Genomic DNA, 19,481 nt, shown 5'->3' on the forward strand with positions numbered 1-19,481 from the left:
ATAACGCTACTGTATGAACTTATTATGTGATATTGTAATGTGTAAACACTGTTTTAGATTGTCATTACAATTAAATATTGACTGTTATATTTTTCAAAGTAGTACAACAACTGCTAATTGTTGATAAATGTTTTGCAAATGTGTAGGTTTAAATGGCGTCGTCTAGCCGTACAGGAAGAAGATAACGTGCTACAGATGAGAGGGACGAAGAAGAATACTGACAGATATAGCCATTGCACTATGCGGTGTTGCCGCGTTAGAAGCAAGTCGACCTCAACCACACGACTACATCTGATTAACTGTCATCAGTACATGTTGGAAGTACTCAACGGTCATCCTGACAGGATCTATGACAAGTGCCGCATGGACAGAGACTGTTTTACATTGTTATGTGAATTTTTGTCCGATCAAGGCAAATTGCAACCAACCAGGAGGACGAGTTTAAGAACAAGTTATGATATTTCTAACAATCGTTGGAAAAAATGAGACAATCAGAACGATGATGAAGGATTTCCAACATTCGGGTGAGACGATCTCTAGACATGTTACCGCAGTTTGCGATGCTATATGTGAGTTGAAGACAGAGTTTATCACCACCTGACTTCAATGATGTTCCATGGAAATATCAGCAACAAAATATACCCTTTCTTTAAGGTACTGGTTCATTATGTTTGGTATTAGTAGATAGTTAAGTTCATTGTGTTATTATTTGTTTAGTAGGTTAATATTAGTGAAATGACTCATTTCATGATAGGACTGTATTGGAGCCATAGATGGCACACATGTATACGCTTCGGTTCCACGTGAATTTGCCATTAGGTACCGGAATCGCAAAGGATCGATGTCACAGAATATAATGGCTATATGCGACTTAACATGATGTTCACTTATGTCGTTATTGGATGGGAAGGATCAGCGCATGATTCAAGAGTTTTAAATTCAATTATTGATGATCCTAATTCTGGATTCCCATATCCTCCACCAGGTATAAGTATTTTCTTGACGTATTATACGTATTACATCCACTGTTGAGGCCCTGTAATTCAAATAAAATGTTTGATATTATTACAGGGAAATACTATTTGGTTGATGCGGTTATGCAAATAGGGATGAGTTCCTCGCCCTTCATAGGCAAGTGGCTTACCATATTTCGATCACCGCCGTAACCGAAGGGGGCCACAAGAGTTGTTTTATACAGACATGCTTCACTCCGCAATGTTATCGAGAGAACCTTGGTGTTTGAAAAAACGGTTCCGTATTCTAAATGGAATGAACATTATCCGTTGGACAAACAAGGGAAGATTGTCATGGCATGTTGTGTACTTCATAATTTTATAGAATGTACAATATGGACGACCGTATCTTCGAACAAACCAATAATAGTACGGTAATGAGCAAGCATATTGTGATCATCAAAATGGGGCAGAATATGGCCGAAATGGAGAAGGATCGAGTCAACCGCAACAAGGTATTATAGACAACATGATGACTGTACGGGATAACATAACGAATGCACTGTGGGGTAGCACAGTGGACCATGTCATAGTTGTTAATGGAATATACGTGTAATAATGATTGTAAGGGTTGATAATTAGTATTTTGTCATATATGTATTAATGTGATGTTTTAAACAGTGTGATTACTACTTGAAATTAATATGAGTTTTGTTTTTTAATATATACGGGTAAACAAATATACCAATAAATATTTAGTATTATTAAAATGTGAGGTGATAAGTTATATATATATAATCATACTATTTTAACAAAATACAATAAAATATTATATTAATAAATCATTTATAAACAAATATATTAATCAAATATTTAACACAAATATCAAGGTCAAAATACTCTACCAAACACATATTCTGAAAATCATATTCTCGTAATCATAACCCATCCAACTATCCAATCTATTCAAAATCCTATCCAAATACTAAACCAACGCACCCGTGTTATAATATTGAAACAATCAATTATTTGTCAAAACTTCCAAAATTATCCAACGTTATCATTGTTTTATCAAAGCTTCTTGTCAATTAGTATATATCAGCGGTTTTACAAAGTATTTTTTTCCAGACATTTAACTAACATAAACAGTAAACACATTTGTTTGCGAGTGTTAATTTCCTAAAATTCGGAATTTCCAACCTCAGGGGTAACACGTAATAAAAACTTTTATTACTCAAAACGGATCGGATAGATAGTAATTTACTTATCTTACAGCGCGAGACACGGATCACTTCCCATCTAACGGAGTTCGCGTGTTCCTGAAACACTGCATAAGGCCCACACTCTCTCTCTCACCTCCACTCTCACAGTAAAAATATTAAAAACCAAAAAAAAAAAAAAAAAAGCACAAAGAAAGCCGATATGTCGGTTCCTCTTCTCTTTATATTAATTTTATAGAGAATCCTCTTTAATTTTCATTATTTTATTTTATAATTAATTTTAATTAAATTCACCATTTATGTAATGAAAAATTAAATTGTTTGTTTATGCGTTTCTTGATCCCCTGATCCATTGATGTCACTTCTCTTTCCTTCTCATTTTCCCGAAAAATCTTCCTTACTTCCTTGAGGAAACACGAGATTCCATATTCTCCTCCTATTTTCTCTCTGCAATTTTCTAGGTACTTCTTCTTCTTCTTTTTTTTGTTCGTTTCCCGAGAAAATCTCACATTACAGTTCTTTCTTCTGTTTTTGTTGTACTTCTGTTGTTTTGATGATTCCGGTAGTTTTCTGACGCTGAGGTGAATTGTTGTGTTCGTTTTGAGCGTTTTCTTTTTCTTTTATTTTCCTGCATTTTCTCGGCAACTAAACAGTGACTGTTTCTGGATTCTAAAATGTTAATAGGTTAACTCTTAACTAAATCAAATTTAAGTTGCTTTTTTCCTTGTTTTGGTTTTCTTTATTTTCTCGGGAAACAAACAGAAGATATGTTTGCTGTTGCGGTGGATTCTGGAATGTGGACAGCTGAGCTTATCTAAATCAAATTTTAGCGTTTTAATTGTTTTCTTTTTCCTTTTTTCTTCTCCTGCATTTTCCTTGCATCCAAACAGAATATATCAAATGCTTTGTAATTTTCTAATGATGTAATTTCGACGTGGAAGCACTGTATGTGGAATTGAAACTCTGACTTTGAATTGTTTTTTGTTACTTCTTTTGCAGGTTAGGAACTTACTCAAAGTCTATTTCTTGATGCGTTGACTCGTGTTTCGAGTTAATCACAATTCATAAATTTTGTTTCAAGATCAGGTTTTTACCATTGAACACTGTACCGCAAGTTTATTTGTGATATTTGTAACGGTTGATTTGTTATTTTCTTATGCTTATGATTGCTGTTCTTGTTTGGATTGATTTCTTTTACAGATTAGTAGATTCAAAATGAGTTGGAATCCACATGTTGAGGTTCATTACTATAACACCAGCTACCCTTATAACAGTGCTGGAAGCTTTATGGAATACTTTGAAGGGCTTACATACGAGCATGTGAATTTCATTTTCGATGGCGCCTCACATGTTCAGGTATGTTTACTGTGATAATCAATGAAATTTTTTCTTGACTGTGGTGGCTCGATTATTATTATGTTTTATATGATTTCGATGGTTATGAGATCCAAAATATGCAAATTTGGGATTGTTAATGGATATGGGTTATTTGAGTCATATCTTTTTATTTATTTTCTTTATGTAGATGTGCAGGGAATTTGTGTTAGTTCAAATGAATAGTTTTGGTTGTTTAATCCTCTATTTACAGTGATATGTCTGTTTGTAGCATGTGATAAATGAGTATGCGATAGATTGAAAGGTTATTGCTAAGGTTATATTAATTGTCTTGTCTAAGAGAATGTTTTTTTTTTTTTTTCCTCGGGTTCCTCTCTTATATGCAGGAAAGTGTTTACCCATCAATGAATACAAGTCTTTACAAGTTTGGGTTATCTGAATCTGGGAGTACTTCATATTACGATTATGGTCATCCTTATGAGGTCAATTATCATGAACCACAGATTGATGATTATAGAAGGCCATCAGAGAACACAGTGAATAATGAACAAAATGCAGCCGTAAATACAGTGAGGGAAAGGAATAGAAATACTACTCCTCGTGAGAACCCTGTTGAATGTAAGTTGTCACCTCTGTTGTGGTGTTAATTTCAAAATAGATGGTTATTTTATGAGAATGATGATGATTAGAAAATTGTACGGATTAGAAAATGAAAGATGTTGACTGATTGTATCAATCACTGAATGAGGTGGTCCCATGTAATAAAATGTATGTGGAACGAATGAAAGATCAAGACAATGGGGATCCATTCATGATTCACAACACGTTAAGGACACGTTCTTATAACAAAATACCATGAAAGGTTGGAGAGAAAGGCCAATTAGTAAGCTGTCATTCCCTAATTTCTTTTCCGTTTCATAACCATGCATCAACATGCCATTGGAAAAGAGCCTTTCCAGTCAAGGAGGGAAACCTAAAAGTGCCTATTCCTGATTAATCATGCTTGAAGTGGCATTGAATAGACTGGTTGCCTTCTGGTTCAGAAATGGAGGAGTACATAAAATCCAATTATTAAATTACGGCTTTCTCTTTTAGGTTCTTTTGATATCATTAATTCATTTATATTATTGATGATCTGTATTTTCCTTTGAAAAGTCTGACTTGTGAAAGGATTTATTCAGCCAATCCCTTTTGTGAAATTAAGGCTATATTGATTTGAGTTTGACTTAAGCTGTATTTCCAGTGTTATTTGATGATATCATTTTTGCTTTCAAACAAAAATGCTTAGTTGGGAGGTGCCAAGTTTTCCTCACGTTCCTTCCTTTACTTCTCAGGTCCGCGGAGACATCATAACACACACGATTATCAGGTATGTACCTTGTTATTGGTCCCAACGCAAGCTACCTGTACATGCATGAATTACATTTATGAATAGCTTCATATCTCTCTCTCTCTCTCTCTCTCTCTCTCACACACACACACACACACACACACACACACACACACACACACACAGAGCAAACACATACAGACTAAAAGACACACACTCACACACACACATTCATAGATGAAATGCTTCTCTTTTCTTTTCTTCCTTTCACTCCATGATGTTTCCATTGCTGATATAAACATAGTTGTTAAATGTGCACCTAACCATCTTCCACAGTATTGCAACTTACCTTAGCCATAAACCTTTCATTGTCCCTAGGCTCAAGGATTTATTCATGGTTCATAGTAGATTTCAGTGGTCATAAATTAATATCCCTTCATCTGTGATTGATGCAGGTTGTTTGGCAAGACAATATTGATCCTGACAACATGACTTATGAGGTTAGAGCCTAATATTCTCTCTTCTTTCTCCCTTACTAGGCATTTCTTTATTTGCCAATTTTGCATTTCAATTTTTTCCTTGTGACCATGTTAAATGCATTAATACCCCGTCCATCCTTGCATCCCTGGTTTTTATACTGTCTGCCTGTTCAGTTGTCCTAAAGTGAAGAATGATGTCTCTTGGTGTAGAGAATATTATTAATCTTTAAAATAAATTTTTTTGCTATAATATTCCCAATGCATTATGGTTAGAATTACTCTATTATTTGACTGGGTAACTGGGTCTTAATGCTGCCTACTTAAGTCAGTCGCTGCTTGCTTTAAGCTCTATTGGTCATGCTGGTCAGGCATTTATAGACTCTGATTGCTGCAGGACATTGTTGCGTTAACTAATTTGGTCCCTGAATATTATCCTTTAGATCAATAGCTTCTTAAGATAAAAAATTAAATTTTTTTTCCTATGATATGCTTTAGAAATTAAACAATATGTCTGAACATACACACAAGATTCCTTATGATATAATTCTAATGGATGTCAATGAAGCTGAGTTCGTATGTGAGGCCGAATTTCCCCAATTTACTTGACAAACCCTGACTAATTGTCTGGGTAAAGGTTAATTTCATTGGTTCTTTGCTCATTGTGAGCACAACTAATATAAATATGGTGGTTATAGTTCCCATAGAGATGTTTGTATCTGTTAAATGATAGAACAGAGTTGATTGTTGATCATGTGGGTTATGAATTCGATATGAATGCTCATCTGTCAATTCTGATTTGGTCATATAGATGAATGCGTTATTTAATTTTAAATGAACTACTCTGTGTATGGAGGGAAAATGCTCAAGTTTTAATTATTTCTTCTCCCTTTTGTAATGGGTGCTTTCTAGTGATTAAATTTACTCCAGTTGTATCTGGTATGTGAACATCTGGTACTTCTGGAAAGATGAATATTAAAAAGTTAAATTTAGTTTATTCCTTTTGTTTTGGATTATTATTTATGACTAAATCAATCATGATCAGGAATTACTTGAGTTAGGTGAGACTGTGGGGAGTCAAAATCGGGGTCTTTCCCAAGATCTTATAGCGTTGCTTCCAATCTCAAAATACAAGTGTGGGTTATTTTCTAGGAAGAAATCAAGAAATGAAAGGTACCATTCAAGTTTATTCTCTGTGTTATTGTTAAATTGTAATTCAATTCATTTCTTCTTTAACTGTTTTTGTAATTGTGTTGCTCAAGGTTCAAGTTCGCAATCTGTCCTATTTAATGTTTTAGTTTATATTATTTTCTTCATTTCATGGTCTACCACTATCTTATTTGCTGCTTTCTTACTTCTACTGAGATCCAGATCCCTTAGCAGTTATACTGGAACAATTAAATAGAGTTCTGGTACATGTCTGACTTTTCGGGTTAAAGGAATAGTGTTTGTTAATGTTGAAACAAAAAACAAGCTTTGAAATGGATCTGTTATCATTTCAATGCTAAAAGGAGTGCTACTGAAACATAGAGGGAAGCTTGGAGTTGATTTATGCTACTAGGGGAGACAGCATTGTATAAATAATTTGGAAAGCTTCAAGAGAGTTTTGTGATAATTTGTTACTAGGTATTGTTAGTTATCGGGAATTTTCTGATATATGATTGGCACATGCAAGATTTCCACTGATTTTGATGCATAATTTACCATCGTCTATTATTCTAATATCAAGTATACTTTTTAATGGATCAATCTACTTGTTTGCAACCATAAGCTTGTGACCAATTCATGGGTTCAATATTATTCAGGAATTTGATATGTTAAAATGTAATAATAGATTGTCTCACTCTGGCATAACTACTCTATTTGTCTCTATTTCTCTGACAATGACAGACAGGCCTTCTTTTATATTTATTTTATTTTTCGTTAAGTGTGTGAAACTGGGTTGGGATGATGGGAGTGGAGTTCTTATAATCCTTGCTTCTGGTTTTGTGAACTTTAGTCTGGCCTAACGTATTAGAGAATTGGAGACACGAGTCCTAAGGTCAAAGTAGGCTTAACATTGTTTTTGATTTGTAATATATAATAACACCGAAATCTAATCATACATGCTTTATTTGTGGTGGCCTTAGTATCAAAAGAATGAAGTAGTTTTCTCGATTCTCACACATTGAAGCCTTCCATGTGCCTTCCTTCCACCTTATAAATCATATAAACTATGAGCCTTATTATATTGATTAGGCCTTTTCATCCTTTATTTTCCGCACCAGTAAGTCAAACTTGTTAATCTAACTTACTCCCTCATTTTGGTAATAGGTGTGTAATTTGCCAGATGGAGTACAAACGAGGTGACAGGCGCATCACTCTACCTTGCAAGCATGCATATCATGCCGGTTGTGGGGCCAGATGGCTGAGCATAAATAAGGTAAGCAAGTTGACTATTTCAAGCTATTTTAGGAAGGTTCTTTTATCTCTATTGTATGAGAAGCGGCTGACTGGATTTTTATTGTCTCAGGCTTGCCCTATATGTTACACTGAGGTGTTTGGTGATTTGTCGAAACGTTAGGAAATAATCAGCGATGAACATAAAGAGGATAACCTTGGTATTGTTTTCTTTTATTTTAACATCCACGTATCTTTCCTTCACACAGAGATGCTTGTTCTGTTTTCCCACTAGAAAAAAAAAGAAAAAAAAAAATTGTGCTAGGGTTTTGCAATAAATGAAGAAGAGTATGTACTCCGTTAAAAATGGACATGACGTCAGTGAGGCCGAAAGATTGTATAGAGTTTTCATGGTTAATTTTCCACTCATCCACTTAATTATATCTTGAAACCTCAAAGACTTAGTCGTTAAAGGAGATTTTCTATGCTTATACGGAAACTGTGAACAGACTTTTAGTATACCAGTTCTCATATTGACTGGGTGTTATGTGATTGCTACTCTTTCCTTTGATTCAGTCTATCTGATGTTATGTTTGTATAAATTTAGATTTTACAGTAACTCGTTTTGCCGTCTGCGTTGTATGACTATGTCTGAATCAGCTAACCAATAACTGTAATGATTTGTAGATTATGCATGTTGGTTTTGTCAATACAAGAAAAGCCTTCTTTCTACGGGAGGTTCAACTACTATATTGACCTAGCAATGTTAACACGTAAATATATAGATTTTTAAATTGTATGTTAGTTTCTTAATTTTGTTTTTTTAACAAATTAAACAGACCGTAGTCATGTCTTTCATAATTTATTTTTTTCTTCTTTCAAATGCTGAAGCAGTGGAGAAAAGGATCTGGATTTGCCTTTTACCTAATCTTTGCATGATTTCATCTTCTTCTAGATATCATTTAACAAATTAGTTTTGGTTGATTTTGCCTCTATTAACTCAAATTTAGTCCCCTACAATTTGATAATAATAATACTATACCCATGATCTTTTTATACACTGTTTTTCACAAACTTATGTATCAAAAGATGATTGAATGACTTTAAATTTAAAAAAACTTTTACCCAATTATGAAAGTTTGTATAAAAAAGTTATGGATGAAGTATTATTCTTTGTTTTTCTAGTAAGTTTAAAATAGATTCCCTCACCTCTCCTCAGATTTAAAAACTTCTCTCAAAGCTCTCCTATCCATCGATTGTTAACAGAATCTGTTAGGTTTAATGTATTTTTCCTGGGAGAAAATCACTTTAAACGCTATGTATATAATATAAAAAAGCCTCTCAAATATTTGAAATTCTTCTCAGCCCCCTGTGAATAAAACCAAATTTTCTCAACTTCAAAACCAATTAAATATCTTATTTACGCCTAATTCTAACACCCCCCCCCAAAAAAAAAAAAAAAAAAAAAAGCAAACATACGCTAGGGGCTTTTTAAATATCCATATACTTGGGGGGATTAGATATTTTGCCCTTTAACAGATTTTGTTAGCAAAGGGTGGATAGGAAAGGTTTGAGAGAATTATTGAAATCTTAAGAGAGGTGAGAAACACTATTTTTCAACTTATGGGGTGTCAATGGAAAAATACAAGCCTCAGGGGAGGTGAGGGATAATAAGCCTAAAGAAATCAATTAATCTTATCCATACAGTTGGATAGTGACCAACATGTTAAAGATATTCCAAAGATAAGATAAAAATTAAAATTCTAAACAAAAATTTCAAAGAAACCCATGCAAATTAATATATTCTACAAGCAAACATTTCTTATTAACAACAAAACCTACCACTTGTCCAACACCCATTTACCATTAATATTATAAACAAAATCAAACCCATTTCTTACAAAATCTTTACTCTCAATCATTATAAACTCCATTGATGAACCAGTCTCACATTTGCCTCTTCCTACACTAATGAAGCCAAATTTTATTTATATATTTATTTATAATCACTCAATCACCGACTACCGCTGACTTCATTATTAATACCATTTCATCCAAATTTGTGATGAAATTTTTGTACCTAACACTTTCTTTGAAACAGCCATACCAACCACTGGCAAAAATTGATATATGTTGTTGTATATTATTAATTTTGTTTGAACGAGCTCTATTTTGACTTCATATTTTGTACGAAGTTTTATTGGACACCCTTGAGGTTTCGTGAGAGAATAAAGAGACCCACAACTTTCATAATGAAACATTTGCGTCTTTATAATAGAATGATGCTTGTGAAAAGTAATTATTATAAGAGTAAAATATACCACAAAATAAAAAAATAAAATTTTTTATTTCTCATATGTCTTAGTTAATTATCAAAGTTTAATATTTCTAAATCATTTAATATATTTAATAATTTGATCATACGAAGAAGAGATAAAATAAGGACATATTAGTTATTGTACCAAAATTCTATATGAGAATTAACTTTTCATAAAATGTCTGTTAATTATAAGGGTGTAAGTGTTTTGTTATGAAATCTGTGGGTCTTCTGTTACTTTGACTAAACCTCAAGGGTGTCCATAAAATCTCCATTTTGTTCATTTATTTTTTATTAAGTGTTACTTTAAAGGCGAATATAAAAGTACTTCTGTAAAGCATCTTATAACTACTCTCTATATATCTTAGACTTGTTCAATGTTCATTGGCTTATATGGGCAGAACAGATATAGAGGAAAGCTCCAATGTCTAATGTATGGTTGAAAAAAGCACTTATTAAAAAAAAAAAAAAAAGGAGAAAACTGTGAGATTTGGGGACTAATTTTTTAAAGTCTTAATCCAGGCTGTTATAAACATTAAAGAAATATATCTGGAGTTATCAATGATTGGAAAATCTCACTATATAAAGAGTGCATGGCATTTGTGTTTTCTATCAAACAAGTCAAAAAAACAGTTCTAAAAACTTGAAATGGGATCACCGGGACAGCCGGGGCAATGGCCTCGCTTGGTTTACGCTATGGCAATTTTGCTTGCTGCCACCACTGCTGGAGCTACAGATTATACGTATGGCTCACCGCCGCCACATGACTACTACAAGTCCCCACCTTCTCCACCCAAGCATGAAGAGTATCCACCGTATTACGACAAGTCCCCACCACCATACTACTACAAGTCCCCACCTCCTCCACCAAAGAAGGAAGAATATCCACCTTATTACTACAAGTCTCCACCACCACCCAAAAAATCTCCTCCACCTCCTTACTACTACAAGTCACCACCTCCACCACCAAAGAAGGAAGAACATCCACCTTATTACTACAAGTCACCACCTCCACCTAAAAAATCTCCTCCACCTCCATACTACTACAAATCACCACCTCCTCCACCAAAGCATGAAGAACACCCACCTTATTATTACAAATCACCTCCACCAAAGCATGAAGAACAGCCGCCTTATTACTTCAAATCGCCATCTCCTCCAAAACACGAAGAATATCCACAATATTATTACAAGTCACCCCCACCTCCAAAAGGCTATTAAGCTTACAGTCACTTGAACTTATCTGATGCTACCAGGAATAACTAAGTTTCTTTGTGATTCTATGTATGTTACTTTGGCATTGTTATTTTGTGTGTAATAATAAGAGTTTAAATTGGTGAATACATTTGTATCCCAATTCATGTCTTATTTGTACCATTAGCTATAATAAATGGAAGTTAGTAATTTAAGTTTTGATCACTAGATCTGTTGCTCTCTAATTCTTGATAATTGCATTAATTGTATTAAAATAATCCATACCCTGCAAAAGTTGAAAAGTACTCATGTTGGAACATTATTTTCAATAAACATAACCATATATATTATGTTGGGATAATATTGAGAAATTATTCATGATATTTAACTCGAAAATGTAAAATTAGGGATATCACTTGTGGAGCTGTATAATTTTTTCCTCTATTTTTTCATCCTTTTCAAATTTTTTATTTTTTATTCTAAGTGTTTGTTTGCTCTTAAGACTAGCCCTCTAATGCCCTTACATTCGGAAAATTTGCTTGGAAAATTAAATCAGAATGTTTTAGAATCATAATTTTTGCCCTTGTGTATCAAAAAATGAAATATTCAAATTCTGAATCGAATTAAGTATTATAAAGATTAAGAGTGATCAGTTAATTTACTTATAATTATTCCTCAAGTAGAAAGCATTCCATGTTCATGAATGGCTTTTTTCAAAAGGGTTAGGGTTTTTGTTTCATCGATGAATGTGTTGGTACAAGATATGATTTCTTGAAACTGAGGTTTATTTGTTTTTGAGTAAGTAAATAACTCTACGAGAAATTTTCTTATTTGTCCAATTTCTAATGAATCAAGATAACCCTTCGTTACAGTATAAATAGTCATTAATTATTCTTCAACTGTAAGAGGGGCTACTAGGGATTGTTTGAGCAACTTACGTAATAGTTGATCCTTTGCCAATTGATTTTGAGTAGCTTTATCAAAATCAGAAGCAAATTGTACAAAGGCTTCTAATAATGGTAGGTCTGAATACTGCATTGAAATATATAACACCAACTTGATAGCATTGTTGGTCTCAATTGACTGGAGATCATTGATAATATCAAATTATTAGATTCATGTGAGAGCTACCAATTGACAAATGCATATATACAATAGAGTAACCGGTAACCACCATGGAGGAGGTGAGCCCGAGGGTTCGTGAAGTGTTAGAATTCGATGTTATAATTTTCAGCGTCGTGTTAGATATTCTCCGATGCTACTTTAGTGTTTTTCGATGCTTGTTTTGCATTGGAAAATGTTAAGATCTCACACGTGGATCTCACACTCACCAAGTGTGATACTTAAGCCTAAGGTTTATCCCATCTATCAGGCCGGTCTTTTGGGTTGGACTCTCCTTTAGGCTTGAGTTCTAACATTAGTACTTTTGTTTAGAGTTGGGTTGCGGAAATGGCTACCTATAGGCTATATTAAGGTGCAGTGTGCTCTCCTTAGGCGGGGGTGCTGGAATGAGTGAAGCCACCCAAAGTGGATAAAAGGGTTACCATCAAGTCAGTGTCGATAGAGTGAAAACCGCTGTGGATGTCGGTAAGTGTGGTACTTAAACTTAGGGGCTCTCTTACCTATCAGGCCGGTCTTTTGGGTTAGACTCTTCCTTGGGTTTGAGTTCCTACTTAAAACCATAATTTTAAAAACAATTTTCTTGTGGTATACGTTCACAGCTCATGGCAATGTATATCATTATAAGTATATAGACTTTCTTCTAGCTAGACTTAGAATACAACTTTGAGGTGATTAATTTAAGTTTTAAGAAACTAAACCGTGTGAGAGTGTTGAAGTGAATGCAAAAATGTCGTCGGTTTTGGAGGATTAAGTGAAACATCACCGTTTGGATCAGCCTAGAGTTGGATCCTGACCGTTGATTCAACACCAATCTAACGGCTGAGATTCATGCTTCAAGTCAACGATATAAAAGCGCAACAAATTTTAGAAACACCCTTCAGTCCTCATTCGAAGCATTCTCATCTGTTTTTGTTCATTGTTAGGGTTTGCAAATTTTGCTCTGAAATTGAGTGTAACTTGTGTGATTCTTGAGTGGTTTGTGTTAATCATTCGAAGAAGAGTGGGATAGCTCTTGTTCTAGGGATTCTGTGGGTTAGAGTCTCCTTAGAGTCAAATTACGGGTTGTATTTCAGGTCGTTGAGAGGAGGATCTTGAGCTTGTTCTTGAATAGGGCTGTAAATCTTTGAATCCTTACTAATAGTAGTGCAGTGAGCTCCCCATTTCTGGAGCTCAATGTAGATGTAGCTTGCTCAAACATAGAGCAAGTGAACCACAATAAATCTTGGTGCTTGGTGTGATTGTTTCTTTGATTGTTGTGTATGTTTGTTCTTTGTTGGTTTCAGATTACAGCATAACAGTGGTATCAGAGCTATTTGGAAACAAGTCAATGGGTAATTGAATTCTGGAAATTAGATCGAAGAAAATTTGGGTTGTCGAAATTTGGGGGTTTCTTAATTCTAGGGTTTCTCAATCTAATTAGGTGTCTTTAGAGCCTATATCCGAGAAAACTAGTGTCGATTAGACCAAGGGTAGAAAATTAGGGTTCTATTTGAATCTTGAAATTCAAGATTAGTCCTGAGTTCTTGAGTTTGTCGATTCCTAAACACTAAACCTAAATACTACATCATGACAAAAACCACCACCCGAATGGAGATCACCCAATATGATAGGAAGATCGACTTTGGTAGTTGAAAGAAAAAGATGAAGACCCTTCTTTCTCACAATAAAGTTGGCCTCGCACTGCAGAAGGATCCTAAGAAATGGCTCGAAGAGAAACTGAAGAAGAAGGAGGAAATTGACAAAGAAGCATATAATATGATCGTGAAGAACCTATCAAACAGCGTATTGAGGAAGGTTGATGGAATCGAAACCCCCTTGTGGTTATGGGGTAAGCTTGAATCTCTGTATGCTCTTCAATCTGCTCCAAATTTAAGTTTCCTTAAAGGTGCCTTATTTTCTTATAAGATAGACAATAATAAGACCATAGAGGAAAACCTAGACGAATTTCTAAAAATGACCTTCATTTTAAAAGGGGCCGATCAAGAATTAGGGGAAACTAGTTTGACCATGATATTGTTAAATTCTTTAACTAATGACTACCAAGCAGTAAAAAATGCTCTCCAGTACTCCGGTACTGTCCCTAGTGTTGACCTAATAGTTGCAGGCCTTAAAGCTAGGGAGCTAGAATTGAAAGTGCAGAAACAAAATGGCAGCAACCTGTTTGTTAGGGGCAAACCAGAAACTACCCAACTTGCTAAGGGAAACCAATTTAGTCAGGGGTCCAGAAACAAGAAAAAGTGTAAGTGGAATAATAAACAAAAGTCTGAATCTAGGAAATGTTTTTTCTGTAACAAATATGGCCACCTAAAAAAGAACTGCTTTGAGTGGCTTAAGAAACAAAAACAGGGCAATACAGAGAGTAATATTGCCTCCACCAAAAGCTTTGTTGAAGAAACAGAGGTCCTTACAGTGTCTATATCTGATAGTACTAAAAAGTGGGTACTAGATTCAGGATGCTTATTCCATATGAGCCCAAACAGAGAATGGTTTTAGGAATTTGAAGACTATGAAAATGAGACTGTGTTTATGAAAATAACCATGCTTGTAGAGTAAAAGGCATAGGAAGCATAACACTCAGGCTTAGTGGGGGGAAATTGATAAAACTGACTAAAGTTAGGTTTATCCCTAAACTCAAGAGGAACCTTATTTTATTAGGAACCTTAGATGAAGTAGGGTGTTGCTAAAAGGCTGAAAATGGGTGGCTGAATGTGTACAATAACCAAAATCTGATTCTGAAAGGAGAAAAGAGGAATGGGTTATATATCCTATGTGGTGATTTCTGTTTAGATTGTGACTACACTGCCCTAGTCTCCTCAAACTTGTCTATTCCTGAAAAATGGCACCTTAAAATGGGTCACATGAGTTAGAAAGGGATAGACATTATGAGTAACCTAGGAATGTTTGGTAAAGAGTCTATTTCTACCCTAGAATTTTGTGAGAATTGTGTCTTAGGTAAGCAACATAGAGTTAGCTTCCCAAAAGGAACACACTTAGCCACTGGCTGCCTAGTGTATCTCCATTATGATCTGTGGGTGCCTGAAAAGGGTCAGGTCCCATGGGTAAAATCTACTTTATGTCTATTGTGGATGATTACAGTAGAAAGGTTTGGGTCTACCCTTTAAGAACTAAAGATCAAACCTCGTCCAAGTTTAAAGAGTGGAAGTTACTTGTAGAAAATCAATTAGACAAGAGAGTGAAAATAGGAGTGCTTAACGAACTGAGCTGCTCGCGAGCCGGCTCGGTTCAGCTCGACTCGAGGTCGGCTCGGCTCATGAGATAGAACGAGCCAAGTTCGAGAGCCTGGCTCAAAAAACTGGGGGCTTTTTTGAGGTTTTCTGAAATAATGGGATTGAATTGAAAATTATGCAACAAAGTTTTAAAAAATAACAAAATGGCCCCCAGTATTAAAATCCCCAAATCATCGATTTTCGTCAATAGATGAAATTGTGCTGTAAAACTAATCTCAAATCACGATTTTCGTCGTCATCATCAGGACAACTTCCAGTCGGAATTTCGTCATCAGTTCTTCCACCGTCTTCTTCGTTGGATTTTTGTCGCATTTCTCTGTTCGTTGTGATTTGCTTGCATTTCTTTATTTTCTGTGAAACGGATCTGCGACGCCGTCGATCATCGATTTGTCGAGGTAAGGTTGTTTGTTTTCGCTTTCTCTGTTCATTGCAATCTGAGACTGTGATTGATTTTTGTGAAGGATGTCAATGAAATTTTAAGTTAGTTTTTTGTGAATTCTTTGTCTATAACAGGGGGCTTTTTCTGGTGAAACAATTTAGGGAAGAGCAGTCTGCCGTGTTGTGGTCATTGACCATCGTGGTGTTGCTATGAAACCCATACAAAAATCATTGAGCCCTTGATCTGGTATCCTGTATTCCTAGTTAATGTTTGTGTACTGTCTGTGAAGAGCAGTCTGCCATGTAAATTGCCAGTCTGTTTCATTGTTTGTTTAAATTGCTTTACTGAATTTGTTATTGTTTGTGGTTGTGGTTGTGTTTTGGACTTGTAGGACAAAATTGAAATTGCAAAGGAGTTTGTTAATTTGTTTGTGGACAAAACTAAAATTGCAAAGGAGTTTGTTAATTTGTTTGTGGGTATGATTGTGGTTGTGGTTGTGGTTATGGACTTCTACTTGGGGGAATTTGTTTTACAGTAGATAGTAGAAGGGCAATTTATAAATTTGTTTGTGGTTGTGGTTCTGCATTTGGTGGTGGGGACTGGGGGCTTTGTTCTATATTGAATTGCAAAAGGGTAAAGGGCTGTGATGCTTAAATTGCAAAAGGGTAAAGGGCAGTGTAATGTAAAATGGCAAAAGGGTAAAGGGCAGTGTAATGTAAAATGGCAAAAGGGTAAATGGCAAAGGTGGGTCTACTAATCATGTTAGTCCTCCTTAGACTAAACAGAGTTGAGGAATTAAAATTGCTGAATGGTAAAGGGCAGCGAAGAGTAAAATTGCTGAATCTTTAATTTGGTAATATGCTAAATGTGTTTAAACTAAGAAAGTAGGGCCCCAGCTACATAAAGACAAGAGACTTTTGTTCGGGGTTTTGTTGGGATTTAGCTTGTAAATTAATTAAAGAAAAAAGAGTATATTCCTGAACACGTTGAAGAGTGAAGACTTTGCACAAGTAAACGTTTGCTTTATTAGTTGTGAAAAACCAAAGAGAATCATAAGCTCTTTCTTATAGTTTTGTTGTGTGAATGATTAATGTTTGAATATCTCCCAAACCGTGTCTTGAAAGATGTACTAATCATTGATTTATATATTTCATCTTATTTTTAATTCTAATTAATTAAAATGATAATATACTCCCCCTATCAACAAGTATAAAATTAAATATATTTGATTAGGTATGGAAGCTTAACATGAATGCATGAACTGAGTTGGGTACCAGTACCAGTTAGATCCATGGGTTTTAATTTGTTTTAAAGTTGGATTAGTATTGAGTGAATCTGGTTCAACCCAACTTAGCTTTATGGTCGTAGGGATCTGTGTGCAATGTAATAGTTTTACATTATTTCATATTGGTTTTGCATTAAATTGCTGATTTTTTTTTCCATTTATAGGTTTGTAAATGGAGGGTAATTCCTCAAGTACCCCTACAATACAAGATACAGTAACCAATATACCTAGCGGTAACCTTAAGTTGAATGCAACCACAATAAATACGGAGCAAAGTATTAGTAGCCCGGATAATGGTGATGAAAATGAAAATCCAATTCAGAAGAAAAAAAAAAGCGAAGACATCAGTGGTATGGATGGAGTTCAAAGAGGTGGTACTCCTTAATGGTACCAAAAAGGCAGTGTATCCATTGCAAAGGAAAGTTTTGTATTAATGCCACTGGAAGCACCACCCAATTTAATAGACATTTAAGCCAGTGTTTAAGGAGAAAAGCTTTCATGAGGCAACAACATATTAGTTTTCCAAGTGCCGGTAATGATGTTGCAACTACTATTTTGCTAGCTTTAAGTGGGAAGTCTGACATGTTGAAAACGAGGGAATTGATCACCCATTGGGTGCTCATGCATGAGCATTCATTTATAGTTGTGGAGGAAGAGGGCTTGATCAATATGATGAAGTATGGGATCCTGGATGGACTCCGGTTTCCCGCCATATTTGTAAAAAAGATTGTATGAAGGTATATGAAAGTGAGAAGGCCAAATTGAAGATTTTGTTGAAGAGTGTGACAAAAATCAGTTTGACTACAGACTTATGGAATTCAAGGAATCAAAAGATGGCTCGTGGGATACTAGCCATCCCGATCACTGTGGTTGCTTTAGAGTCTGCATTTAGTGCTAGGAGTAGGGTTATTGATAGCTACTGAGCTTCTTTGTCACCAGCTACGGTGGAGATGTTGTTATGTGAATGTGACTAGTGTCGTACTTTGAATGGAGTGAAGAAAGGGTGCAAAGTAAGTTCCATTGATTACATGTTTTGTTTAATTCAATATTTAAAATTACTTTATTATAACCTATAGATTATTTTTATCTTTTTTTCATTTTAGAAAGAGGAGGATCACTTGGAGATTCAGCTTCCTGTTCTGTCAGGTGATGGGAGTCAGCAGATTGGTTAATTCACCCATAAGTTATTGACTGTGGCAGTAAGATTCTGCAAGTCTATATTTATTAGTTTTGTGTTCAGGTTGCATTTTCATCTTTATGGTTTATATAAAATGACAATTGTAGTTAATGTGTTTCACATTAATTTGTTTGTAGGAGGAGTGGGGCTACAATGGACATACAACAAATTATCTTTTGTTGTTATATATATTTTTTGATGGATGGGGATGCCACTTGATGTATAGTTATGCTAACCCCCCCCATTTTGTTTTGATGAAAACTTAATTAAGTCAAGTGAACTAAATAAAAAACCTTTAGTTCACTTAACTTACTTTGTGGTACATACAGTATGTGGAATGATAAATTATTAATAGCAGTAGCATTTCATTTAATGTTTATTTTAAGTAGGTTTAATTGTTGGGTGATGTATGAGGACATGAGAAGAAAAAAATTACAATTTGTAGAATTTAGAAGTTGTTTGAGGATGGCGAAAAATGAAAATGAATCATGAAAATTTAACAAAAACCATCAGACATTCAGACTTGCGTGCTACCCAAGAAATTTAAAAAAGAAAAAACTGAATTTTTTGGAGTTAGCTTGCGAGCCAGCTCGAACTCGGCTTGATAATCGAAATATGCCTAAATCCTTCACGAGCCGAGCCGAGCCGAGCCATAAAATCTTCGGCTGGGCTGGGCTCGATTATTAATCCCCTTTCATGAGCCGAGCTCGTTAAGCCGAAAACTCAGCTCGGCTTGGCTCGTTAACACCCTTAAGTGAAAACCCTAAGAACTGACAATGGGCCAGAGTTCTATAACACAGAATTTGATAGATTTTGTAGTGAACAAGGCATTCTAAGGCCTAGAACAGTAAGAAAAACTCCTCAGCAAAATGGGGTTGTTGAGAAGATGAATCGAACCCTCCTAGAAAAGGTAAGATGCTTGTTATTTACCTCAGGACTACCAAATACTTTTTGGGGAGAGGCCCTGGCCACTGCAGCCTACCTGATAAACAGAAGTCCATCCACAACTATAAATTTTAAATGCCCCAAAGAGGTGTGGGTTGGAAGGAGGCCCGATCTAGGCCAC

At 35.1% G+C, this 19,481-nt stretch overlaps 2 protein-coding genes across 2 annotated transcripts; both read left to right on the forward strand.

Moving 5' to 3' along the window:
- Window positions 1-2,500: 2,500 nt before the first annotated feature.
- On the forward strand, window positions 2,501-7,990 carry LOC116114936 (E3 ubiquitin-protein ligase BIG BROTHER-like). The gene is made up of 9 exons (XM_031401066.1): window positions 2,501-2,634; window positions 3,173-3,259; window positions 3,374-3,529; window positions 3,895-4,126; window positions 4,843-4,877; window positions 5,294-5,338; window positions 6,360-6,487; window positions 7,628-7,736; window positions 7,827-7,990. Exons 3-9 carry the CDS (start codon window positions 3,389-3,391, stop codon window positions 7,875-7,877), a joined length of 741 nt encoding a protein of 246 aa, XP_031256926.1. The 5' UTR covers window positions 2,501-2,634; window positions 3,173-3,259; window positions 3,374-3,388; the 3' UTR covers window positions 7,878-7,990.
- A 2,668-nt stretch (window positions 7,991-10,658) lies between these two features.
- Window positions 10,659-11,231, forward strand: LOC116114917 (extensin-3-like). Its single transcript, XM_031401047.1, has one exon. It carries the CDS (start codon window positions 10,659-10,661, stop codon window positions 11,229-11,231), a length of 573 nt encoding a protein of 190 aa, XP_031256907.1.
- Window positions 11,232-19,481: the final 8,250 nt, after the last annotated feature.

Source organism: Pistacia vera, unplaced genomic scaffold, assembly GCF_008641045.1.
Source record: "Pistacia vera cultivar Batoury unplaced genomic scaffold, PisVer_v2 Contig728, whole genome shotgun sequence".
NCBI lineage: Eukaryota > Viridiplantae > Streptophyta > Magnoliopsida > Sapindales > Anacardiaceae > Pistacia > Pistacia vera.

Bases quoted from the DNA above. Each gene is read 5' to 3' on its own strand.
- LOC116114936 (XM_031401066.1), top strand. From the start codon at position 3,389: ATGAGTTGGAATCCACATGTTGAGGTTCATTACTATAACACCAGCTAC. The intron at 4,127-4,842 runs GTAAGTTGTCAC...TTTACTTCTCAG, and splicing joins TCGTGAGAACCCTGTTGAAT to GTCCGCGGAGACATCATAAC. The intron at 7,737-7,826 runs GTAAGCAAGTTG...TTATTGTCTCAG, and splicing joins GATGGCTGAGCATAAATAAG to GCTTGCCCTATATGTTACAC.
- LOC116114917 (XM_031401047.1), top strand. From the start codon at position 10,659: ATGGGATCACCGGGACAGCCGGGGCAATGGCCTCGCTTGGTTTACGCT.